Here is a 25,848-nt window from a genome sequence, read left to right as displayed (position 1 = left end):
CACATGAAGATAAGAGAGAAAGAGCATAAGTCATGGATGCAGGATGGCCCAGACACTGGCAAAAGACCTTCTGTAAATTTACCTGAGATTCACCTTCTCCACAGTAAAGCAATATTCATTGATTCCTGTGGTTGGTATTCTGATTCTCAAAATGTCTTCATTAGTGGGTTGATACCCGTCCTGCGTGAGTCGTTCCAAGTTGGAAAAATAACTAAACCCAGAGAAAGAAGTGGTCATTAGAATACACAATCTACAATAGTAATAAAGTGACTTGTCCTAACAAATGTATCAACTGTCTTTTTAATATCAGCATGTAACCCAGCAGCCTTTATCCTCTCTTTCATTTGATGTTGTATTTTTGAGCTATCAGGTTGAAAAAGAAAACAAAATTTATGCTTACCTCAGAAATTCTTTTCTTTCCTGGCATGGAGAGTCCACAAGTCCATTCTAACTACTAGTGGGAATTCAACTCCTGGCCACCAGGAGGAGGCAAAGAACACCCCAGCAAAGCTGTAAGTATCACTCCCACTTCCCATAACCCCCAGTTATTCAGCCAAGGGAATACGGAAAGAGAAGAGACACAAGGGTATAGAGGTGCCTGAAGTTCAGAAAAAGACAAAAAGCCGTCTCAACATTTAAATAAGGGCGGATCGTGGACTCTCCATGCCAGGAAAGAAAAGAGTTTATCAGGTAAGCATAAATTTTGTTTTCTTTCCAATGGCATGGAGAGTCCACAAATACATTCTAATTACTAGTGGGAACCAATACCCAAGCTAGAGGACACAGAATGGAAGGGAGGGAGAACAAGACAGACAGACCTAAACAGAAGGCACCACCGCTTGAAGAACTTTCCTCCCAAAAGAAGTCTCAGCTGAGGCAAAAACATTGAATTTGGAAAATTTGGAAAAAGTATGCAATGATGACCAAGTGGCCGCCTGTAAGAAATCACTTGTTTATGTGACAGTTATTTACTTATCTTTAGAACTTTAGAAGTAAAACTGTGGTAATATGTTAGTGTAACAAACTGGGAAATATACTTGCTAGTAAGGAAGCATATAGTCCTAATCTGTAATTATATTGCCTCAATAAGTTTCCAATATCAGAGAGTAATGAATACAGGAATACTTTAATAGGCAGAACAAAGGATAAATATGTTTCAAGACAGGAGAGGCAACTAGTTAAGGAAAATACCCTGATTAGTACTCATAGCATGATAATATGGCACACTGCTGACTGCAGGTGAGGAGTTAATATAACCGTTTAGTAATGGTAATGCTAGTAGCTTGCTGGCAGATATTATCCAAAGTTATACAGTGTAACACATAGAGGTAAGTTCGATATTATGACAAGCTTAAATGTGGAAGTAGTGAGAGGAGCAGACTTAGAACAATACAAGTAAAAGCTTATACGGAACCTGATAACCTCATGCGTCGCTATACTTGTTGCAAGCTGAAGGCACTGTGAGTGCTTGAGATCCGGTAAGCTGTTTCAGAGCAGCTGGAAGTCTGTGCACGCTGTGAAGTTGGAACGCTGCCAGGCCTGAGCAGCGTGTAACGAGTGAACGACTTGCAGTGACGTCAGAGGGAACCGGGTAGAAAGACAACAAGCAGCACGTTTGCCAAGGTGTGCAAGTGAAGTAGTTTAAATGCAGCTGAGTACTTTCTTTCACCAGGATACAAGCTGGAGATGTGAGTAAATCACTTCAATAAACCAGCAAAGAGTAATTAGACATTGCAGGCTTTATAGGCAGGAGGAGACAATGTTAAGGTGGTATAGGCTTGATATGGCAAAATATATTTTAAGGTGGAATGTGAGAGATAGGACCATGACACCGCCTTGCAGATTTGTTCCACAGAAGCCTCATTTTTAAAGACCCAGGAAGAAGAGACAGCCCTAGTGGAATGAGCCGTAATCCTCTCAGGAGGCTGTTGTCCAGCTGTCTCATAAGCCAACCGAATAACACTTCTTAGCCAGAAAGAAAGAGTAGAAGAAGTGGCCTTCTGGCCCTTACATTTACCAGAAAACTCAACAAAAAGGGCAGTAGATTGCCAAAAACCCCTATTAGCCTGCAGATAGAACTTCAAAGCATTCACTACGTCCAGGATATGTAACAGACGTTCCTTATTAGAAGAAGGATTAGGACAGAATGAGGGAATGACAATTTCCTGATTGATATTGCGGTCTGAAACCACCTTAGGAAGAAATCCCAATTTGGTACGTAGGACTGCCTTATCTGCATGGAAAATAAGATAAGGGGAGTCACACTGAAGAGCTGAAAGCTCTAAGACTCTACGGGCAAAAGAAATAGCTAGACAAAACAAAACTTTCCAAGACAATAACTTGATATCAACAGTGTACATAGGCTCAAACGGAGCCTGCTGCAGAACCCTAAGCACAAGATTATGGGGCATATTTATCTAAAGACCGCTGCTCCATAACTTTTCCGCCTGCTCTGTGGCCGCAAACAGAAATCAACCCTATTGAATACGATCGGGTTGATTGACATCCCCTGCTAGCTGCCGATTGGCCGCAAATCTGCAGGGGGAGGCATTGTACCAGCAGTTCACAAGAACTGCTGGTGCAATGATAAATGCTGACAGCGTATGCTGTCGCCATTTATCGATGTGCGGCGGACATGATACGCTACTTTGTATCATGTCCGCTCGCACATTGTTAAATATGCCCCTAAGACTCCAAGGAGGAGCAACAGGATTTGGCTGCTATGCCATTTCCCATCTGTGTACTAAGCTGGTTTTGAGCTTTTTGCAACAGTTCACGTTTAAACACTTTTAGAAGTAAAGTTTGTGTGAATAAACTATATTTATTATATATATTTATTTATTTTTTATTGTATAAACTATATTTATTATATATATTTATTTATTTTTTATTGTATAAACTATATTTATTATATATATTTATTTATTTTTTATTGTATAAACTATATTTATTATATATATTTATTTATTTTTTATTGTATAAACTATATTTATTATATATATTTATTTATTTTTTATTGTATAAACTATATTTATTATATATATTTATTTATTTTTTATTGTATAAACTATATTTATTGCAGGCATGACAATTTGATAAATGATCAAAAACAGCATCTTAGAATTTACAGTACTGTTTTCAGCTATTCAGCAGTTCTAGCCACCTGAAAAGTTAAAATGGAGGACACAAAGCACATTTTCAGAAAGTACACCCCTTAGTGCATCAAATGAGGGGTACAAGTATTTCTAGCATGAATTTGGGGTGCACAGCAATTAATGGAATAAGTTACATTGCTAAAAAAAAATAAAAAAATCTAAGCAAAGAGCCATATTCCACTCATTACTACATTGTCTATTTTTATTCTAGCAATACATGTGGCCCCTCATTTGATGCGGCTTGGTATGTTCTTTCTAGAAATATTTAGTTTATATATCATAATTCATATGCATCATCATTGAAGCAATCAGAGTCTGAGTTAATAGAGAACTCAGCTGTTTTCTCAGCACTGAGACACTTAGCCATAATTATCTTTACAAAATAAAAAGATATTTTTAAAGGAATAATGTCGCTAAAAAATATATATATTTTTTATTGCAAAAAATAAGCTTCTTTGCAGTAAAAATACAGAAGTTTTGAAAGATGGAGAGAGCTGTGTAAAAAGGGTGTTTTATTCATCTTCTACGCACGCTAAAAGACTTATTATAAAAATACTCGGCTAGATTACGAGTTTTGCGTTAGGCTTAAAAAGCAGCGTTAGCCGGTCCTAACGCTGCTTTTTAACGCCCGCTGGTATTACGAGTCTTGCAGGTACAGGTGTACCGCTCACTTTTTTGGCCAGACTTGGAAATACCGCAAATCCACTTACGTAAATTGCGTATCCTCTTTTTTCAATGGGACTTGCATAGCGCCGGTATTACAAGTCTGCCAAAAAGTGAGCAGTAGAACCTCTCCTGTCAAGACTGGTACCGCATTTTAAAGTCAATAGTTAAGAGTTTTACACTACAACGCCGTAGCATAAAACTCTTAACTAAAGTGCTAAAAAATACACTAACACCCATAAACTACCTATTAACCCCTAAACCCAGGCCCTCTCACATCGCAAACACTAAAAGAAAAATTTTAACCCCTAATCTGCCGAACCGGACATCGCCGCCACTATAATAAATATATTAACCCCTAAACCGCCACACTCCCGCCTCGCAAACACTAGTTAAATATTATTAACCTCTAATCTTCCGTCCCTAACATCACCGCAACCTAACTACATTTATTAACCCCTAATCTGCCGCCCCCAACGTTGCCGCCACTATATTAAAATTATTAACCCCTAAACCTAAGTCTAACCCTAAACCTAACACCCCCTAACTTAAATATAATTAAAAGAAATCTAACTAAAAATTCTTATCATTAACTAAATTATTCCTATTTAAAACTAAATACTTACCTGTAAAATAAACCCTAAGATAGCTACAATATAACTAATAGTTACATTGTAGCTAGCTTAGGATTTATTTTTATTTTACAGGCAAGTTTGTATTTATTTTAACTAGGTATAATAGTTACTAAATAGTTATTAACTATTTAATAACCTCCTAGCTAAAATAAATACAAAAGTACCTGTAAAATAAAACCTAACCTAAGCTACAATTACACCTAATACTACACTATAATTAAATAAATTAACTAAATTAAATACAATTAAATAAATTACATACAATTACCTAACTTAAATTAAATTAGCTAAAGTACAAAAAAACCCTCACTAAATTACTGAAAATAAACAAATTACAGAAATTTAAACTAATTACACCTAATCTAATAGCCCTATTAAAATAAAAAAAGCCCCCAAAATAAAAAAAAATCTAGCCTAAACTAAACTACCAATAGCCCTTAAAAGGGCCTTTTGCGGGGCATTGCCCCAAAGTAATCAGCTCTTTTACCTGTAAAAAAAAATACAAACAACCCCCCCAACAGTAAAACCCACCACCCACACAACCAACCCCCCCAAATAAAAACCTATCTAAAAAAACCTAAGCTCCCCATTGCCCTGAAAAGGGAATTTGGATGGGCATTGCCCTTAAAAGGGCAGTTAGCTCTTTTGCCGCCCAAAGTCCCTAACCTAAAAATAAAACCCACCCAATACACCCTTAAAAAAACCTAACACTAACCCCCTGAAGATCGACTTACCGGGAGACGTCTTCATCCAAGCCGGGCGAAGTGGTCCTCCAGACGGGCAGAAGCCTTCATCCAAGCCGGGCAGAAGTGGTCCTCCAGATGGGCAGAAGTCTTCATCCAGACGGCATCTTCTATCTTCATCCATCCGGCGCGGAGCGAGTCCATCTTCAAGTCATCCGACGCGGAGCATCCTCTTCATCCGACGACTAACACAGAATGAAGGTACCATTAAGTGACATCATCCAAGATGGCGTCCCTTAGATTCCGATTGGCTGATAGAATTCTATCAGCCAATCGGAATTAAGGTAGAAAAAATCCTATTGGCTGATGCAATCAGCCAATAGGATTGCAGTTCAATCCTATTGGCTGAGCTTGCAATCCTATTTTCATATCCTATATTCATAGAACATCTGAATAATAATATGGGCAATCTAAGATTTACCTATAGTACCTCAGAAATAAGTATGCCATATCTTGATGTATTATTGACCCATGATCATGACAGCATAATTTCAGAAGTATATAGGAAAGAAATTAGTGGCAACACTATCTTAAGAGCAGATTCTTCACATCCCCAACATCTGAAAAAAGGCATACCTAAAGGTCAATATGTCAGATTAAGACGAAATTGTACTGACTTAATATCTTATTGGAAACATGCCAATGAATTAACATCACGCCTAATAGAGAGAGGTTATGATCCATCTTTATTACAGAGTATCTCAGGTCAGGTATCTAAATATGACAGAAAGAACCTCCTTAGTGATAAAAGTAAAGAAAAGAAAAGCTATGGTGACATCAGTGTCATAACTACTTATAGTAGACAATACAAAAGTATATGTGAAATTATCAAAAAGAGGATGTCTATACTAGAAAAGGATAGTGATCTTAAAAATGTATCCACAAGCTGTAAGTTTGTATCTAGCAGAGCTGAAACAATTGGAGATAGGGTAGCTAAAATTTTTGCAACAAATACAAATAAAAGAGAGGCAAAAACTAACTGGCTCTCAAGTAAAATAGGTTTCTATAAATGTGGATGCAGACCGTGCAAGAGTTGTAGCTATGCCATTGTAGGAGATACTTTTACATCTACAAACACAGGCAAAATATATGATATTTGAAATAGCTTAAATTGTAATTCAACTTATGTTATATATCTTATAACCTGTGGTTTTTGTAATTTTCAGTATGTGGGTCTTACTTCTAGGTTTCTTAAGGATAGGATAAGGGAACATCTTCTGTCCTTAGAGGCGGAAGTTCCTAAGACGCCAGTGGCAAAACATTTTGCCAAGCATGATGGGGGACTACATTACTTTAAGTTTCAAGGTATAGATCAAGTTAAAATGAATGCAAGTGGTGGTGATAGGTATATGGCCCTTAGTAAGAAAGAAATATTTTGGATCTATACATTAAAAACAGGGCATCCACTAGGAATTAACAAAATCAGCGATGTCAAATTGTTTATAGATCATAGTTAACTTTTCTATTTAACCTAAAGCTTACACTTATTGTATATGGGTTTGATACTAACATTGCTTTTCCTGTTATAGTTAATAGTATCTATATTAAAGGTGGCAAAGTACTGAGTTCAAGGAGACATTTTATAATTATTATTGTTTATATTTAATTTTTTATACAAAATTTATATATATTTGTCTTCCTTGTTAGAACCATACAAATGTGGTAATAATAATAATAATATTTTTTATTATATAAATATCTAAATGCCATCTATCTAGATACGGAACACCAGTATAAATTTGTAGCGTATATATGTTTTTCCATTCTGAACTTTTTCTATGTTTATTATAATGTTTTTTTAAATGTTTAGATTGATGTTAAATTGCATTTTTGACAGGTTAGTGTAGTATTGCTATGCCTTTTAAATTGCGAGTGGAGCAAGTTATTTGTTTCGTGAACAGCTGAGACAGAATTCTGTCATTTCATTGGCTCAGGTAGACAGCTCCACAGGCAATTTAATACCTTCAATCTCACCTGTATTTTAGCTCTGAGGAAGTGCCGCAAGGCAGGAAACGCGTCAGCTGCAGTTCTGTGTGCTGTGCCCTATTGATCTTTTAAACTTTGCACAATATAGATGGCTCAGAAAGGGTATCTTTATTTTTAGAAAGTAACGTTATTTAGGCATGAGGAACAAAATTGCAGAGGAGGTATAACCTGAGCATCTACGCAATAAAGACATTTGTCAAAGGATAGGGATACATTTTTATCAGCATCCATTGTCCAGCACAGTATTGGTGTTTTTAACAAAAATCCAAAATATATGCAATGGTCTATGAAAAACAAAGAAATCTATGTAATTAATTTATGTTAGGAAATAAATAAAGTATACAGGTACCGCTATGCCCCAGCTCCGCTGGAGAGACTCACCCCACCAGATACCAGAAAGCAAATTCCACGCTAGATAAAACAATCCTTTAAATATGCAGCTGCTAAAATCTGCTGTGAAACCAGAGAAGAAGTGGACTCTCCAGAAGCCGCCTTGTCCAACTCGCTCCCACACAATACAGGCACTACAGACACTGGAGCGGACTAAAAGTGTGCGAAAAGCAGTGAAAAATAAAGGGAAAGCAAATCCTCTAAATAAGTACCCTAAGGGGCCTATCTATCTATCGAGTACGATCGGGTTGATTGACACCCCACTGCTGGCGGCCGATTGGCCGTGAATCTGCAGGGGGCGGCCTTGCACCAGCAGCTCTTGTGAGCTGCTGGTGCAATGCTGAATACGGAGAGCGTATTGCTCTCCATATTCAACGAGGTCTGGCGGACCTGATCCGCACTGTCGGATCAGGTCCGCCAGACTTTGATAAATAGAGGCCCAAATCTCAACTAAGGGAAACATTAAAAACCCACTGTGCACAACATCCCAAAAGGATATTATATAGCCCCATCCACAAGCATAAGGGCAATAATCAAAATAAAGAGCTCCTTTATTTCTCTCTCATATGATAGAACAGTGCCCTGACTCTGCTGCCCATATTATATCCCCAAATTGAAAGGATATCCAGTCCCATTAATATCCACATGAAGGGTTAACTTCTTAAGTGCAGCATCCTTCTCACCTATAAGGCAAAAGCACTTACCTGTGGATCCACTGCAGGGCAGGTACAGCAACACAGGTATGACAGACTCAGCTGACCTCTGACAGGGACCTACAGAAAAAGAAAAGCAGAGTAACCAACACTAGTTTTCTATATAGGGGTAGCATAGATGTTGGAAGTGAAGCAAGGGCTACCTTGCCATTTTCCAACTGCTAAAAGCCACCATGAGATTGACATGGACACAGCATAGCCCCAATTCTTGCTTGCAGGAAAAATACCCATTAAAGGATTAAATATCTTCAGACACCATCTTCTCACATCCCCCTGATGTACAAGGCAAAGAATTACTGGGGGTTTATGGGAAGTGGGAGTGATACTTACAGCTTTGCTGGGGTGTTCTTTGCCTCCTCCTGGTGGCCAGGAGTTGAATTCCCACTAGTAATTAGAATGGATTTGTGGACTCTCCATGCCATTGGAAAGAAAACTAAAATCCTGTTTAACATGTCACTATCTGCAACCATACACAATACACAGCAGCAACTATTTAGTGGTATTACAAGGAGATTTTTTATTTTATCTGACAAATGTAAATACCTTTATTTAAGCTAGCTTGGTAATGTGTAACACAATCAAGCAAGAAAAAACAAACTGTTTTGTACCAAATTGTTTCCTATGGAGCACTTAGGCAAGACTTATTGGCCTGTATAACAGTTAACACAACACATCCCCATTGCGAAACATTTCATAATTGATGTATAATGTTTCAGGATAACTTACATAATGCACACAACTTATTGTACTAGAAACCTGAATTTGTGGCTTACTTTAAAGAGATAGTTCAGTAAAATAAAAAAACAGCAACACATTTTAAATTCTGCTAGAGTATTTCACAATATGCTTTATTTGCAAAATACATGGTTCTAATGAAAGTTATCACTACTTTTTTAACGCTTTATGGCCATAGGTTGCCAGTACTTATATACCACAGATGCCCCAGTTGCCATCACAATAATACAATGCATTTCTTTTATTTTAAAATTGTCTGGAAAAACATCCATCTGTTGTTTTTATTAGTAACATAATATTACTTCATTATTTACTCATCCTTGCACTTTGCATTTAAACTTTAGCTCAATTGCTAATTTATATATATAGTTGTACACATGTAAGTGATAGTGTGTGCACTTCAGAACGGGGGAGGTGAGGTGTATCTATCTATCATCTATCTAGTTAGCTATATATTGGTATGTGCATATATTTTTAGTAAAACTTATGTGAATATCAATTTAATTAAAATTTGATATTCTTGTGATTCTATTTTTATATCACAACTATATTCACCACTTTCCAAAGAATGGTTTATTATCTGTAGATACAAGTCTACAGATTTATGTGTCTCTTGCCAATATGTTTTTATGTTAGAATGCAACTCTGACAAGTTTTCTTCTTTGTAAAAAAGATTAACAGTAAACAGATTGCATTAACAGTTGATTCTATTCACTGTGATATGTTCTACTCGCACTTTTTGTTAACTTACTAATTAGCAGAGTCCAACAGTTGGAATTCTCTTCTTCTCTCATAGCAAAGTTTGATTCCAGAATCACTCCACAATTTGCTAATTGCTTCAGCATGATGCTTCTCAATCTTCTGCATTTTAATGGAATCCAAATCTTGTATTAACCTTGCATTCACCTGCGCAAAGAGAAATGTGTTGGAGAAGGAAATAGAGAATAGTAGTATTTAATCACTCACTAACATTAGACTATAAAACCTAATACATTAAAATTAGGGAAAAAATTATAATACAGGGAAATCTCTTCATTTCACCCATATAGAGCCTTTTAGTAAGTGACGGCCAACCAACCCTACTAGGGGGCTTCTAAGTGCAAACCTCAGTAGGTCCGATTGTATATATTTAATACTTTTTGTTCAATCCACAGAAAAATTATAAAATTACTAGCTGTGTGCTGGGAAGAGCAAACTAGAAGAAACAGTGGACTGAGATTTGATTTGACAAGTAGAATTAAAGGGACAGACACCAGAATTTTTGTTGTTTAAAAAGATAGATAATCCCTTTATTACCCATTTCCCAGTTTTGCATAAGCAACACAGTTATAATAATACACTTTTTACCTCTGTGATAAACTTATATCTAAGCATCTGCAAACTGCCCCTTATTTCAGTTCTTTTGACAGCTTTGCATTTAAGCCAATGAGTGCTGACTCCTAGGTAACACAATGTGCGTTAGTTCACGTGTGTCATATAGATAACATTGAGCTAACGCCCTCTAGTGGCGGAAAAACTATCAAAATGCATTTAGATAAGATAGTCATTTTAAAGACAGCGAAGGCATTAAGTCTTTTAATATCAAGAGTAGGTGTACATGTGACACCACATATGTAGTGTACCTCCTAACTTGTGGGTGTAATAAAATTTATGTAGGGCGCACCAAAAGAAAGATAAGAAGTAGACTGACAGAACATCTATATAATATAAAAGAGAAAGTAGTTAATCACAGTGTACCATTACATTTTCTGGAACATCATGGGGGAGACTCTAGGTCTCTAAAAATTCAAGCAATTGATTGGATACCTAAGAGTTGTAGCAATAGGTTGATGAGCCTAAGAAAACAAGAAACTTTTTGGATCCAAAAGCTCAATAGTTTACATCCAAAAGGATTAAACATAGACATTGACATAGCAGCTTTTATGTAATTAATATATAAAAAAATCTGACATTTTTTAGATATTCTTAAGGTTCCTTTAATAATTCTTGTTTATATAATAATTATTTCCTCCTCTTTTCCCTTCCATTTTAAACAATTTTTAAATAAATTTTAAACAACCTTTAATAATTGTATAGAATTAATTGGATGATACCTAAATAGAGATGACAGTGTACATACTATCAAATTTTCTAAACACATTTTTGTAGATCCATCCCTCTATACTCCAGATCAACTTGGATACTTAGGATTAAATCACTCCTTTTTAGTAGGAAAGGTATACACATATATATACATAGAGAATAAAAATGTGTTTTCCAGATTGTGAATGCTCATCATATATAGAGATGAATCTTGCTTAAGCTGCAAGGATATGCGCATAAATATATCTTGTTTTAATTTTTAATTATATTTGCTTCATCGAATTAAACCTAGTTGTAGGATCAGAGTATTGTTGTTACATTTGTTGGGTTAATTATTTGTTTTTTGGGATTGCAACATATACTAATTTTGGATGTGTAGATATTAAGTATACATAGATGAATATTGTTTAGTTTGCAGGGATTTTTAGTATATGCATTAACACACGTTGTATCAACTTTTAATATATTTTTTGCTTTATTAAATTTTATCTAGTGGTAGGAGTTTTGTATTATTGTTATAATTTTTTGTGCAAAATAATTGTCCCTTGTCTTTTGCTTTTATTAACTATAGATGTGTTGTAATTAACTGTACACATTATTTGTTATGTGCAAAAGGAACGTAGCATTTTATAACTTGGTCTCTAGGACCCAGTGAGCATTTCTTACCCATATTACACAGAGGAAATTTCAACCAATAGGATTTACTATGAGGGTTTTTATTGGGATGGATATTGAATCCACTCAGCATTAGACTCTTCATCCTCTTGAGAAAGTCTGCACGATAGCAGAAGAAACGCGTAGAGGTACCACAGGACTGAATTTTGGATCTGCAGAGGAGCCGTAGTTCTAAGAATAGAACACTCTGCTTTTTGGACTCTCAGGGCTACCGTAGCCCCATCAACAAGGATTTCCCCTACACTGAAAGTTCCGGTGGACATCAGAAGGGAGCGGACATTGTAAGGCTGTGAAAACAGACCGGAGCAGCTGAGTATTTGGATTAATTACCTTGAAGGAGAAAACTGTTTTATACCTGCTTTATTATTAATAAACATTGTAAGTGCATTTTTTTAAGAGCAGCAGCGTCTGTGTTATTTATTGCACTTGAGTCTCTCTTTGCGCTTTTTTCTTTCAGAATTCAAGTTTTTTGCCCTACTTCATTTGGTGTGAAGGATCCATTTGGTTAACAAGCAGCAGAGGACTCTAGTGGTTTATGGACTGACATTTCTTTGGAAAGTGGTAAAACGTTTTTGTTATTCCATTTGTTCTATTTTTAATTTTTATAGTCTTTTAAATATCATATAATTGTATACAGGTTTTTATCTATTTTTTAGAAATTATACATGTGGTTGTAAGAATTGACATTAGTGTTTTTATTATATTTAAAGAGGGTGTTAGCGCCACTGTCATTTATTTTCTGTGTGTGGCATTTAGATAAGAGGTGGCCTTCAAGGTCTAAGAAATTAGCATATAAGCCAACCTAGGTTGAGCTTTCAATTTAGAATACCAAAAGAACAAAGCAAAATTTATGATAAAAATATATTGGAAAGTTGTTTAAAATTGCATGCCCTATTTAAATCATGATAGTTTATTTTGGGCTTGATTGTCCCTTTAAGTAAATGCAAATTACAAAAAAGTACAGTGGACCAGAACAAGCATGCAGAATATGAATATTATGCCCCTAAATCTGTGTTGATCCAGTAGTCCTTCTTGGGTAACAAGTTATAATTTAAAGATGTAATCACTACAGGTACAAATCCATAAATCCAAAATCCAAACTTATTTTAAAATCCAAACATTTTAATTAATATATTTATTTTTAATAAAATAATCAAAAATTACTATTTTCCCTGCCTGTAAGTAACAATCTTCTCTGTCTGTGTCTGTTTTTTTGTGTTCTAAAATGCAAATAATAGTCTATATTTATTTAAAACAACAAATATTACTTTTCTGATAACAGTACTGTTATATCATTATTATTTAGTACCATCAGAAAGATAGTAAACTTTTATTTTGCATGTATAATCTGTATTATGACATGTAATATTGATAATTGGCGTAAGATATTATTGTTTACACTTGGTTCCATCCCTCTCAAAATTGTCCAATTTTAAAGATTCAAATATCCCAAAATCTAAACTATTCTGAAAGCCAAACCTTTTACAGTCCTAAACAGTTTGGATAAAGGGTTTTCTACTTGTATATGGTATATGTTACTGTATTAATCCCTGGTAAGACCTCACCTTGGTCTGTAGTGCAGCTCTGGGGACCGATCTCAAAAAATGACATGGCAGGCTTAGAAAAAGTTCAGAGAAGGGCCACAAAACTAATAAGGGGATTGGAGAATTTAAGATATGATGAGAGATTAGCCAAACTGGCCTGTTTTCTCTAGCAAAACGGGCACTTGAGAGGCAACATGATTACTTTATATAAATATAATCAAGGCCCATATACAGAGATGGCGGAAGCTTAGTTTATTTCAAGAAAATTGTTTTTTGATAAGAGGTTAGAAACATATTTCAGGGATATGATTGCTGGTATTAAACAATTCACTTTTTTAATGGGATTAATCTAAGATCAACTGGAGCTTTTATTGTAAATAAATTAAGATTTTTCTAGGTAACTCAGGGACTTCTGTCTTTTTTCAACCTTATCTACTATGTTACAATGTAAAATAAAACAGAAAAAAACAGAAAAATATAGATACTTTTACTAAAAAACTTTTTTATAATACAGTTAATTAAAGTAATACAGTTACCAAGACTATAAATCTAAACAAGCCAATACAGAATGAAAAGCTATACAGACAGTATATACTGTGTGTGTGTGTATATATATATATATATATATATATATATATATAAAAGTTATCTGAGGGTAAAGTGGAAATTTAATTGTAATTATTTTACTTTACAGTGTATTAAGGTATTTAAAAACAAAATTTATGCTTACCTGATAAATTTCTCTCTTGTGGTGTATCCAGTCCACGGGTTCATCCATTACTTGTGGGATATTCTCCTTCCCAACAGGAAGTTGCAAGAGGACACCCACAGCAGAGCTGTCTATATAGCTCCTCCCCTAACCCCCACCTCCAGTCATTCGACCAAAGACAAGCAAAAAAAAAGGAGAAACTATAGGGTGCAGTGGTGACTGTAGTTTAAAAATAAAAAACACCTGCCTTAAAGTGACAGGGCGGCCGTGGACTGGATACACCACAAGAGAAAGAAATTTATCAGGTAAGCATAAATTTTGTTTTCTCTTGTAAGGTGTATCCAGTCCACGGGTTCATCCATTACTTGTGGGATACCAATACCAAAAGCTTTAGGACACGGATGAAGGGAGGGACAAGGCAGGCGCTTAAACGGAAGGCACCACTGCCTGCAAGACCTTTCTCCCAAAAATAGCCTCCGAGGAAGCAAAAGTATCAAATCTGTAGAAGTTAGAAAAATTATGAAGCGAAGACCAAGTTGCCGCCTTACAAATCTGTTCAACAGAGGCCTCATTTTTAAAAGCCCATGTGGAAACTACCGCTCTAGTGGAATGAGCTGTAATTCTTTCAGGAGGCTGCTGGACAGCAGTCTCATAAGCTAAACGGATTATGCTTCTCAGCCAAAAAGAAAGAAAAGATGCCGAAGCCTTTTGGCCTCTCCTCTGTCCAGAGTAGACAACAAACAATTGAGATGTTTGATGAAAATCCTTATTAGCTTGTAAATAAAACTTTAAAGCACGAACCACATCAAGATTGTGTAATAGACTTCCTTCTTTGAAGAAGGATTAGAACACAGTGACGGAACAACAATCTCCTGATTGATATTCTTATTAGATACCACCTTAGGAAGAAACCCAGGTTTGGTACGCAAAACTACCTTATCTGCATGGAAGATCAGATAAGGGGAATCACACTGTAAGGCAGATAACTCTGAAACTCTTCGAGCCGAAGAGATAGCTACCAAAAACAGAACTTTCCAAGATAAAAGCTTGATATCTATGGAATGCAGAGGTTCAAACGGAACCCCTTGAAGAACTTTAAGAACTAAATTTAAACTCCATGGCGGAGCAACAGGTTTAAACACAGGCTTGATTTTAACTAAAGCCTGACAAAACGCCTGAACGTCTGGAACATCTGCCAGACGCTTGTGCAGAAGAATAAACAGAGCAGAAATCTGTCCCTTTAAGGAATTAGCTGACAATCCCTTCTCCATTCCTTCTTGGAGAAAGGATAATATCCTAGGAATCCTGACCTTACTCCATGAGTAACCCTTGGATTCACACCAATGAAGATATTTACACCATATCTTATGATAGATTTTCCTGGTGACAGGCTTTCGAGCCTGAATTAAGGTATCAATGACCGACTCGGAGAAACCACGTTTTGATAAAATCAAGCGTTCAATCTCCAAGCAGTCAGCCGCAGAGAAATTAGATTTGGATGTTTGAATGGACCTTGGAGTAGAAGGTCCTGCCTCTGTGACAGAGTACATGGTGGAAAGGATGACATTTCCACCAGATCTGCATACCAAGGGGCCTAGTTATCAAGCCGTCAACCTCAAATACGCTGGAATTCCGCAGCGTATTTGTGGCGAGGCTGATTCGCCTTAGTTATCAAAGGCTCGAGACCGGCAAAAGTAGAATTTTGTGACGTAAACTTCGATCCGCCGGACTCAGTCCGACACAGATCGATTCTTACGTCACTCCAGATGTTCCGCACACAAGTGCGGCACAATCTCACTACTTTTGCTAGTTATCAAAAAACTAGCAGGTACGCTCGGCACTTTTACGGCCCAGCGTACCTGGTTTTCAAACCGCCACCCCTGGAGGTGGCGGATCCCATAGGAATCAATGGGAGTCTGACCATAGCGAAAGTACAAGTTCGCTGCTGACAGACATCCCATTGATTCCTATGGGAGCTGTCTACACCTAACACCCTAACATGTACCCCGAGTCTAAACACCGCTAATCTGACCCCCCCTACACCGCCGCAACTAAATAAAGTTATTACCCCCTAAACCGCCGCTCCCGGAGCCCACCGCAAGCTACTCTATACATATTAACCCCTAAACCGCCGCTCCCAGAGACCACCGCAACTATAATAAATGTATTAACCCCTAAACCGCCGCTCCCTGAACCCGCCGCAACCTATATTAAATGTATTAACCCCTATCCTGCCCCCCTACACCGTCGCCACCTATAATAAATTTATTAACCCCTAATCTGCCCCCCCTACACCGTCGCCACCTATAATAAATTTATTAACCCCTATCCTGCCCCCCACTACGCCGCCGCCACTGTAATAAAATTATTAACCCCTAAACCTAAGTCTAACCCTAACGCCCCCCTAACTTAAATATTAATTAAATAAATCTAAATAAATTAACTCTTATTAACTAAATGAATCCTATTTAAAACTAAATACTTACCTTTAAAATAAACCCTAATATAGCTACAATATAAATAATAATTATATTCTAGCTATCTTAGGATTTATATTTATTTTACAGGTAACTTTCAATTTATTTTAACCATGTACAATAACTATTAAATAGTTATTAACTATTTAATAGCTTACCTAGCTAAAATAAAGAGAAATGGACCTGTGAAATAAATCCTAACCTAAGTTACAATTACACCTAACACTACACTATACTTTAATAAATTATTCCTATTTAAAAATAAATACTTACCTGTAAAATAAACCCTAAGATAGCTACAATATAATTAATAATTATATTATAGCTATCTTAGGATTTATATTTATTTTACAGGTAACTTTGTATTTATTTTAGCTAGTTAGAATAGTTATTAAATAGTTATTAACTATTTAATAACTACCTAGCTAAAAGAAATACAAAATTACCTGTAAAATAAATCCTAACCTAAGTTACAATTAAACCTAATACTACACTATCATTAAATTAACTAAATAAACTACCTACAAATAACTACAATTAAATACAATTACATAAACTAACTAAAGTATAAAAAATAAAAAAAGCTAAGTTACAAAAAATAAAAAAGTAAGTTACAAACATGTTAAAAATATTACAACAATTTTAAGCTACTTACACCTAATCTAAGCCCCCTAATAAAATAACAAACCCCCCAAAATAAAAAAAATCCCTACCCTATTCTAAATTAAATAAATTTCAAAGCTCTTTTACCTTACCAGCCCTTAAAAGGGCCATTTGTGGGGGCATGCCCCAAAAAGTTCAGCTCTTTTGCCTGTAAAAGAAAAATACAACCCCCCCCCAACATTAAAACCCACCACCCACATACCCCTAATCTAACCCAAACCCCCCTTACAAAAACCTAACACTAATCCCCTGAAGATCATCCTACCTTGAGTCGTCTTCACTCAGCCGAGCCACCGATGGAACTGAAGAGGACATCCGGAGCGGAAGAAGTTAATCCTCCAAGCGGCGCTGAAGAAATCTTCCATCCGATGAAGTCATCATCCAGGCGGCGCTGAAGAAGTCTTCGATCCGGCCGATGTCATCTTCAAAGAGGAGCTGAAGAGGTCTTCTACCCGGGCGAAGTCATTTCCAAGCCGGGTCTTGAATCTTCCTTCCGCCGACGCGGAACCACCTTCTTCACCGACGGACTACGACGAATGACGGCTCCTTTAAGGGACGTCATCCAAGATGGCGTCCCCTCAATTCCGATTGGCTGATAGGATTCTATCAGCCAATCGGAATTAAGGTAGGAAAAATCTGATTGGCTGATGGAATCAGCCAATCAGATTGAGCTCGCATTCTATTGGCTGTTCCGATCAGCCAATAGAATGCGAGCTCAATCTGATTGGCTGATTGGATCAGCCAATCGGATTGAACTTGAATCTGATTGGCTGATTCCATCAGCCAATCAGATTTTCCTACCTTAATTCCGATTGGCTGATAGAATCCTATCAGCCAATCGGAATTGAGGGGACGCCATCTTGGATGACGTCCCTTAAAGGAGCCGTCATTCGTCGTAGTCCGTCGGTGAAGAAGGTGGTTCCGCGTCGGCGGAAGGAAGATTCAAGACCCGGCTTGGAAGATGACTTCGCCCGGATAGAAGACCTCTTCAGCGCCTCTTTGAAGATGACATCGGCCGGATCGAAGACTTCTTCAGCGCCGCCTGGATGATGACTTCATCGGATGGAAGATTTCTTCAGCGCCGCTTGGAGGATTAACTTCTTCCGCTCCGGATGTCCTCTTCAGTTCCATCGGTGGCTCGGCTGAGTGAAGACGACTCAAGGTAGGATGATCTTCAGGGGATTAGTGTTAGGTTTTTGTAAGGGGGGTTTGGGTTAGATTAGGGGTATGTGGGTGGTGGGTTTTAATGTTGGGGGGGGTTGTATTTTTCTTTTACAGGCAAAAGAGCTGAACTTTTTGGGGCATGCCCCCACAAATGGCCCTTTTAAGGGCTGGTAAGGTAAAAGAGCTTTGAAATTTATTTAATTTAGAATAGGGTAGGGATTTTTTTTTATTTTGGGGGGGTTTGTTATTTTATTAGGGGGCTTAGATTAGGTGTAAGTAGCTTAAAATTGTTGTAATATTTTTAACATGTTTGTAACTTACTTTTTTATTTTTTGTACTTTAGTTAGTTTATGTAATTGTATTTAATTGTAGTTATTTGTAGGTAGTTTATTTAGTTAATTTAATGATAGTGTAGTATTAGGTTTAATTGTAACTTAGGTTAGGATTTATTTTACAGGTAATTTTGTATTTCTTTTAGCTAGGTAGTTATTAAATAGTTAATAACTATTTAATAACTATTCTAACTAGCTAAAATAAATACAAAGTTACCTGTAAAATAAATATAAATCCTAAGATAGCTATAATATAATTATTAATTATATTGTAGCTATCTTAGGGTTTATTTTACAGGTAAGTATTTATTTTTAAATAGGAATAATTTATTAAAGTATAGTGTAGTGTTAGGTGTAATTGTAACTTAGGTTAGGATTTATTTCACAGGTACATTTCTCTTTATTTTAGCTAGGTAAGCTATTAAATAGTTAATAACTATTTAATAGTTATTGTACATGGTTAAAATAAATTGAAAGTTACCTGTAAAATAAATATAAATCCTAAGATAGCTATAATATAATCATTAATTATATTGTAGCTATCTTAGGGTTTATTTTAAAGGTAAGTATTTAGTTTTAAATAGGATTCATTTAGTTAATAAGAGTTAATTTATTTAGATTTATTTAATTAATATTTAAGTTAGGGGGGCGTTAGGGTTAGGGTTAGACTTAGGTTTAGGGGTTAATCATTTTATTACAGTGGCGGCGGCGTAGTGGGGGGCAGGATAGGGGTTAATAAATTTATTATAGGTGGCGACGGTGTAGGGGGGGCAGATTAGGGGTTAATAAATTTATTATAGGTGGCGACGGTGTAGGGGGGGGCAGGATAGGGGTTAATAGGTTTAATATAGGTTGCGGTGGGTTCATGGAGCGGCGGTTTAGGGGTTAAACTATTTAGTTGCGGAGAGGTGCGGGATCAGCAGGATAGGGGTTAATAATTTTATAATAGAGGGCGACGGTATAGGGGGGGCAGGATAGGGGTTACTAGGTATAATGTAGGTGGCAGCGGTGTCCGGGAGCGGCGGTTTAGGGGTTAATACATTTATAAGACTTGCGGCAGGGTCTAGGAGCGGCGGTTTAGGGGTTCATACATTTATAAGAGTTGCGGCAGGGTCTAGGAGCGGCGGTTTAGGGGTTAGTAACTTTATTTAGTTGCGGGAGGCTCCGGGGCGCCGGTATAGGGGGTAGAACAGTGCAGTTTAGTGTGAGTGCTTAGTGACAGGCTAGCAATAAAGCTGGGAAAAAGCCGAAGGGCAGCGAGATCGGATGAGTGATAACTTTCACAGTCCGCTGCTCATCGCCCCGCGGCTTTTTGACAGCTTTATTTGATAACTTAGGCGTATTTTTTAAGGTCCGCGGCGGCGAAGGTTGGCGAGCTTAGGCGGACGTATTGGGCCGGCGAAGCCAGAAAAGTAGACGGCTTGATAACTACCCCCCCAAGTCCTGCGTGGCCACGCAGGTGCTATCAAAATCACAGAAGCCCTCTCCTGCTTGATATTGGCAATCAGACGAGGGAGGAGAGGAAATGGTGGGAATACATAAGCCAGGCTGAAGGACCAGGGCACTGCTAGAGCATCTATCAGTGCTGCCTGGGGATCCCTTGACCTGGACCCGTAACAAGGAAGCTTGGCATTCTGATGAGACGCCATCAGATCCAGTTCTGGTTTGCCCCATAGTTGAATCAGCTGGGCAAATACCTCCAGATGGAGCTCCCCCGGATGAAAAGTCTGCCGACTTAGAAAATCTGCCTCCCAGTACTCTACTCCTGGGATATGGATAGCTGAGAGATGGCAAGAGTGAACCTCTGCCCATAGAATTATCTTTGAAACCTTCAACATTGCCAGGGGGCTTCTTGTACCCCCTGATGGTTGATATAGGCTACAGTCGTGATATTGTCCGACTGAAATCTGATAAACCTGACCGCAGCTAGTTGAGGCCAAGTCTGAAGAGCATTGAATATCGCTCTCAGTTCCAGAATGTTTATCAGAAGGAGGGCTTCCTCCTGAGTCCACGAACCCTGAGCCTTCAGGGAGTTCCAGACTGCACCCCAGCCCAGAAGGCTGGCATCTGTCGTCACTATAGTCCACTCTGGCCTGCGGAAATTCATTCCCCTGGACAGATGGACCCGAGATAACCACCAGAGAAGAGAATCCCTGGTCTCTTGATCCAGATTTAGCAGAGGGGACAAATCTGTGTAGTCCCCATTCCACCGATTGAGCATGCAAAGTTGCAGTGGTTTGAGATGTAGGCGGGCAAACTGAACTATGTCCATTGCCGCTACCATTAGGCCGATTACTTCCATACACTGAGCCACTGACAGCCGAGAAGTGGAATGAAGAGCACGGCAGGAAGTTAGAAGCTTTGATAACCTGACCTCTGTCAGAAAAATTTTCATTTCTACTGAATCTATCAGTGTTCCTAGGAAGGAAACTCTTGTGAGAGGGGAGAGAGAACTCTTTTCTTCGTTCACCTTCCACCCGTGAGACCTCAGAAAGGCCAGAACAATGTCCGTATGGGACTTAGCGATTTGAAAAGTCGACACCTGTATCAGAATGTTGTCTAGGTAAGGAGCCACCGCTATGCCCCGTGGCCTTAGAACCACCAGTAGGGACCCTAGAACCTTCGTAAAGATTCTTGGTGCCGTGGCTAACCTGAAGGGAAAAGTCACAAACTGGTAATGCCTGTCTAAGAAGGCAAACCTGAGGAACTGATGATGATCTCTGTGAATCGGAATATGCAGATAAGCATCCTTTAAGTCCACGGTAGTCATATATTGACCCTCCTGGATCATAGGGAGGATGGTTCGGATAGTCTCCATCTTGAAGGATGGGACTCTGAGAAATTTGTTTAGGATCTTGAGATCCAAGATTGGTCGGAAAGTTCCCTCTTTTTTTGGGAACTATAAACAGATTTGAATAGAAGCCCTGCCCCTGTTCCTCCCTTGGAACTGGGTGGATCACTCCCATAACCAGTAGGTCTTGAACACAACGTAAGAATGCCTCTCTCTTTATCTGGTTTACAGATAATTGTGAGAGATGAAATCTCCCTTTTGGAGATGAAGCTTTGAAGTCCAGAAGATATCCCTGGGAAGCAATCTCTAATGCCCAGGGATCCTGGCCGTCTCTTGCCCAAGCCTGGGCGAAGAGAGAAAGTCTGCCCCCTACTAGATCCGGTCCCGGATCAGGGGCTACTCCTTCATGCTGTCTTAGAGGCGGCAGCAGGTTTTTTGGCCTGCTTCCCCTTGTTCCATGCCTGGTTCGGTCTCCAGACTGGTTTGGACTGGGCGAAATTTCCCTCTTGTTTTGCATTAGAGGAAGCTGCGCCACTCGAAGTTTCGAAATGAACGAAAATGATTCTGTTTGGTCCTTAATTTATTGGACCTATCCTGAGGAAGGGCGTGACCTTTTCCTCCAGTAATATCAGAAATGATCTCCTTCAGGCCGGGCCCGAATAGGGCCTGTCCTTTGAAGGGGATGTTAATAAGCTTATACTTTGAAGTAACGTCTGCTGACCAGGACTTAAGCCATAGCGCCCTGCGTGCCAGAATGGCAAAACCTGAATTCTTAGCCGTTAGTTTGGTTAGATGAAAAACTGCGTCAGAAATAAAGGAATTAGCTAACTTGAGAGCTTTAATCCTGTCTAAAATATCATCTAACGGGGTCTCCACCTGTAGAACCTCCTCAAGAGACTCAAACCAAAAAGCCGCTGCAGCAGTAACTGGGGCAATGCATGCAAGAGGCTGGAGAATAAATCCTTGATGGATAAAAATTTTCTTAAGGAGACCCTCTAATTTTTTATCCATAGGATCTAAGAAAGCACAACTGTCCTCGACGGGGATAGTTGTACGCTTAGCTAGGGTAGAAACAGCACCCTCCACCTTAGGGACTGTCTGCCATGAGTCCCGTATAGCGACATCTATGGGAAACATCTTTTTAAAAGCAGGAGGGGGAGAGAACGGAACACCTGGTCTATCCCATTCCTTAGTAATAATTTCAGAAAACCTCTTAGGGACTGGAAAAACATCAGTGTAAACAGGCACTGCAAAGTATTTGTCCATTTTACACAATTTCTCTGGAACTACAATGGGGTCATAGTCATCCAGAGTCGCTAAAACCTCCCTGAGCAATAAGCGGAGGTGTTCAAGCTTAAATTTAAAGGCTGTCATTTCAGAATCAGACTGAAGTAACGTCTTCCCTGAATCTGAAATCTCACCCTCAGACAGCAACTCCCTTGCCACGGCTTTGGAGCATTGTGAGGGTATATCGGACATAGCTACTAAAGCATCAGAAAGCTCTGTATTTGTTCTAGCCCCAGAGCTGTCTCGCTTTCCTTGTAACCCTGGCAGTTTGGACAATACCTCTGTGAGGGTATTAGTCATAACTGCCGCCATGTCTTGTAAGGTAAACGCATTGGACGCGCTAGATGTACTTGGCGTCACTTGAGCAGGAGTTATAGGTTCTGACACGTGGGGAGAGCTAGATGGCATAACCTCCCTTTTGTCAGTCTGAGAAACCTCTGGTGATAAATCTTTAAATGCCATAATATGGTATTTATAATTTATAGAAATTTCAGTACATTTGGTACACATTCTAAGAGGGGGCTCCACAATGGCTTCTAAACATATTGAGCAAGGAGTTTCCTCTATGTCAGACATGTTTAACAGACTAGTAATGAGACCAGCAAGCTTGGAAAACACTTTAATAGATGTGAAACAGCAATTAAACAAAAACGGTACTTTAAGAGAAAAAAACTATCACATAAACTGCAAAACAGTGTTAAAAAGTAGTAAACTCTTCGAAAATGTTTACAGTGTGTATAAGGAACTAAAGCAGCATTGCACCCACTTGCAAATGGATGATTAACCCTTTAGGCCCCAAACCGGATTTGAAAAACGTTAAAAAACATTAATAAACAGTTAAACACCTTGCCACAGCTCTGCTGTGGCTCCTACCTGGCCTCAAATACGATTTAGGGAAGAAATAAGCCCTCTATAGTGGTCCTCAGATGCCAGAGGACTCCTTTAGGGAAGCTGGATGTCTCAGTCTGAATATGAACTGCGCATCTAGAGCGCAAAAATAGGCCCATCCCACCATGCACTCGATGTCAGAGGGCCTTAAGAAAATACTCCTAGGAGTATCTGACTAGCCATGTGGAAACTAGGCCCCAAAAAACGATTTATCACCCTCAGAGAAAAAGCGTTCTTTCTATATAACATGTAAACATTTTTGTCACTAAGAAATATGAGTATTAACATGAATATTACCCTTTTTTGTAAGCATGATCCCAGTCGTTGTTAAATCACTGCATCAGGCTTACCTCAATTATACAAGGCTCTGTCAGCATTTTCTAGATCTTATCATCTCTCTAGAAATAAATATACTGAACATACCTCAAAGCAGGTAATCTGCAGACCGTTCCCCCAACTGAAGTCTTTCCTATACTCTTCAGTTATGCGTGAGAACAGCAATGGACTTTAGTTACAAACCGCTAAGATCATCAACCTCCAAGCAGATTCTTCTTCTAATTTCTGCCTGGGAGTAAAACAGTATGACGCCGGTACCGTTTAAAAATAACAAACTCTTGATTGAAGGTAAAAACTACACTAATTCACCACATATCTCTTATACTTCCTATCTTGTCGAGAGTTACAAGAGAATGACTGGGGGTGGCAGTTAGGGGAGGAGCTATATAGACAGCTCTGCTGTGGGTGTCCTCTTGCAACTTCCTGTTGGGAAGGAGAATATCCCACAAGTAATGGATGAACCCGTGGACTGGATACACCTTACAAGAGAAATAATATATGCGATAAAGCTATGAAAAATGTGGCTTTTCTAATTCTCAGAACCGAAAATGCACTCTGCAGACTTCTCAAAGGTAACCCTGCTACATATATTTCCCTAATTTTCTTTTAAGTAAATGTAAACTTGAGCGTACTCGCTCAAGTCATAGGATATAATTTAAAAAATTAGTGAGACGTTCATTCATGAAATCTGTAATTTATCCTAATCTTCTTAGATTTTTACATTTTAAAACCAAAAATTGACAGATGACTAATCTGCTATCCATTGACTGTTGTTTCCCCCACCAGGGCGTTCAGCCCCTTTGCCAAAACATCACAAAACAACAATTAGTGTATTGCAGATGAGTAATCTGTTAATCAACTGAGGACTATGGCGGTCAGAGGAACGACACTTATCTTTCTGGCATTAAAATGTAAAAATCTAAGAAGATCAGGATAATTTACCGTTTTCATGAATGAAAGTCTCACTATTTTTTTTAATTATATCCTATGACTTGAGTGAGTATGCTCAAGTTTACATTCACTTTAACATAATAATAACTACAAAACAATGCACTTCATACTGACATAATGACCGTGGCTAGCCTTGTTGTCTTCATGCACAAACCTGGATTGGCTCCTCCAAAAAAGGTAAGTTGTGGGTGGAGTTTGGCTTTTGAAAATAATTGCAGCAAACAAAATGCTAATTTGTTTAAAAAATACTGTGTTCACCTAGTCTAAGGTAAATACAGTATTCATTCTATAGAAAGACAACATCAATTACAAGATGTTTACTGTCCCTTTAAATTATCACATCTATAATATAGTATACAATATATCATGAACATCTAGATAAACACAGAAATCTATATGAAACAAGTTTTTCAATGTTCTCTGTGTTTTTTTTTCACATACATTAAAGGGACACTGAACCCTATTTTTTTCTTTTGTGATTCAGATAGAGCATGCAAATGTAAACAACTTTCTAATTTACTCCTATTATCAATTTTTTTTTTGTTCTCTTGCTTTCTTAATTTGAAAAAGAAGGCATCTAAGCTATTTTTTGGGTTCAGAAACATGGAAAGCACTTGTTTATTGGTTCGTGAATTTATCCACCAATCAGCAAGAACAACACAGTGTGTTCACCAAAAATGGTCCGGTATCTAAACTTACATTCTTGCATTTTAAATAAAGATACCAAGAGAATGAAGAGAATTTGATGATAGGAGTAAATTAGAAAGTTGCTTAAAAGTGCATGCTCTATCTGAATCCCGAAAGAAAAAAATTTGGCTTCAGTGTCCCTTTAACAGAAGCAGCAGATATGATACTTATAGCAACAGAAAAACATGACATAAATAATTCAGTATTCATTGTCTGTTGGAATTCAGGTTTCTTCTTCACTT

General features: G+C 38.0%; 1 protein-coding gene across 2 annotated transcripts in view; it reads right to left on the bottom strand.

Annotated features, from left to right (window-relative positions):
• The window catches only part of LOC128649529 (guanine nucleotide-binding protein subunit alpha-15), a 146,092-nt gene that overhangs the window by 25,553 nt on the left and 94,691 nt on the right, over positions 1-25,848 (bottom strand). For both annotated transcript variants that reach the window (XM_053702864.1, XM_053702863.1), the window contains exons 3-4: positions 9,772-9,926; positions 83-211 (exon numbers count right to left, since the gene is read on the bottom strand). In XM_053702864.1, the coding sequence (XP_053558839.1) occupies positions 83-211; positions 9,772-9,926 (284 nt within the window). The remainder of the gene's footprint in view (positions 1-82; positions 212-9,771; positions 9,927-25,848) is intronic.

Source organism: Bombina bombina, chromosome 2 (assembly GCF_027579735.1).
Source record: "Bombina bombina isolate aBomBom1 chromosome 2, aBomBom1.pri, whole genome shotgun sequence".
NCBI lineage: Eukaryota > Metazoa > Chordata > Amphibia > Anura > Bombinatoridae > Bombina > Bombina bombina.
This window is presented reverse-complemented; position numbering and strand designations above follow the sequence as displayed.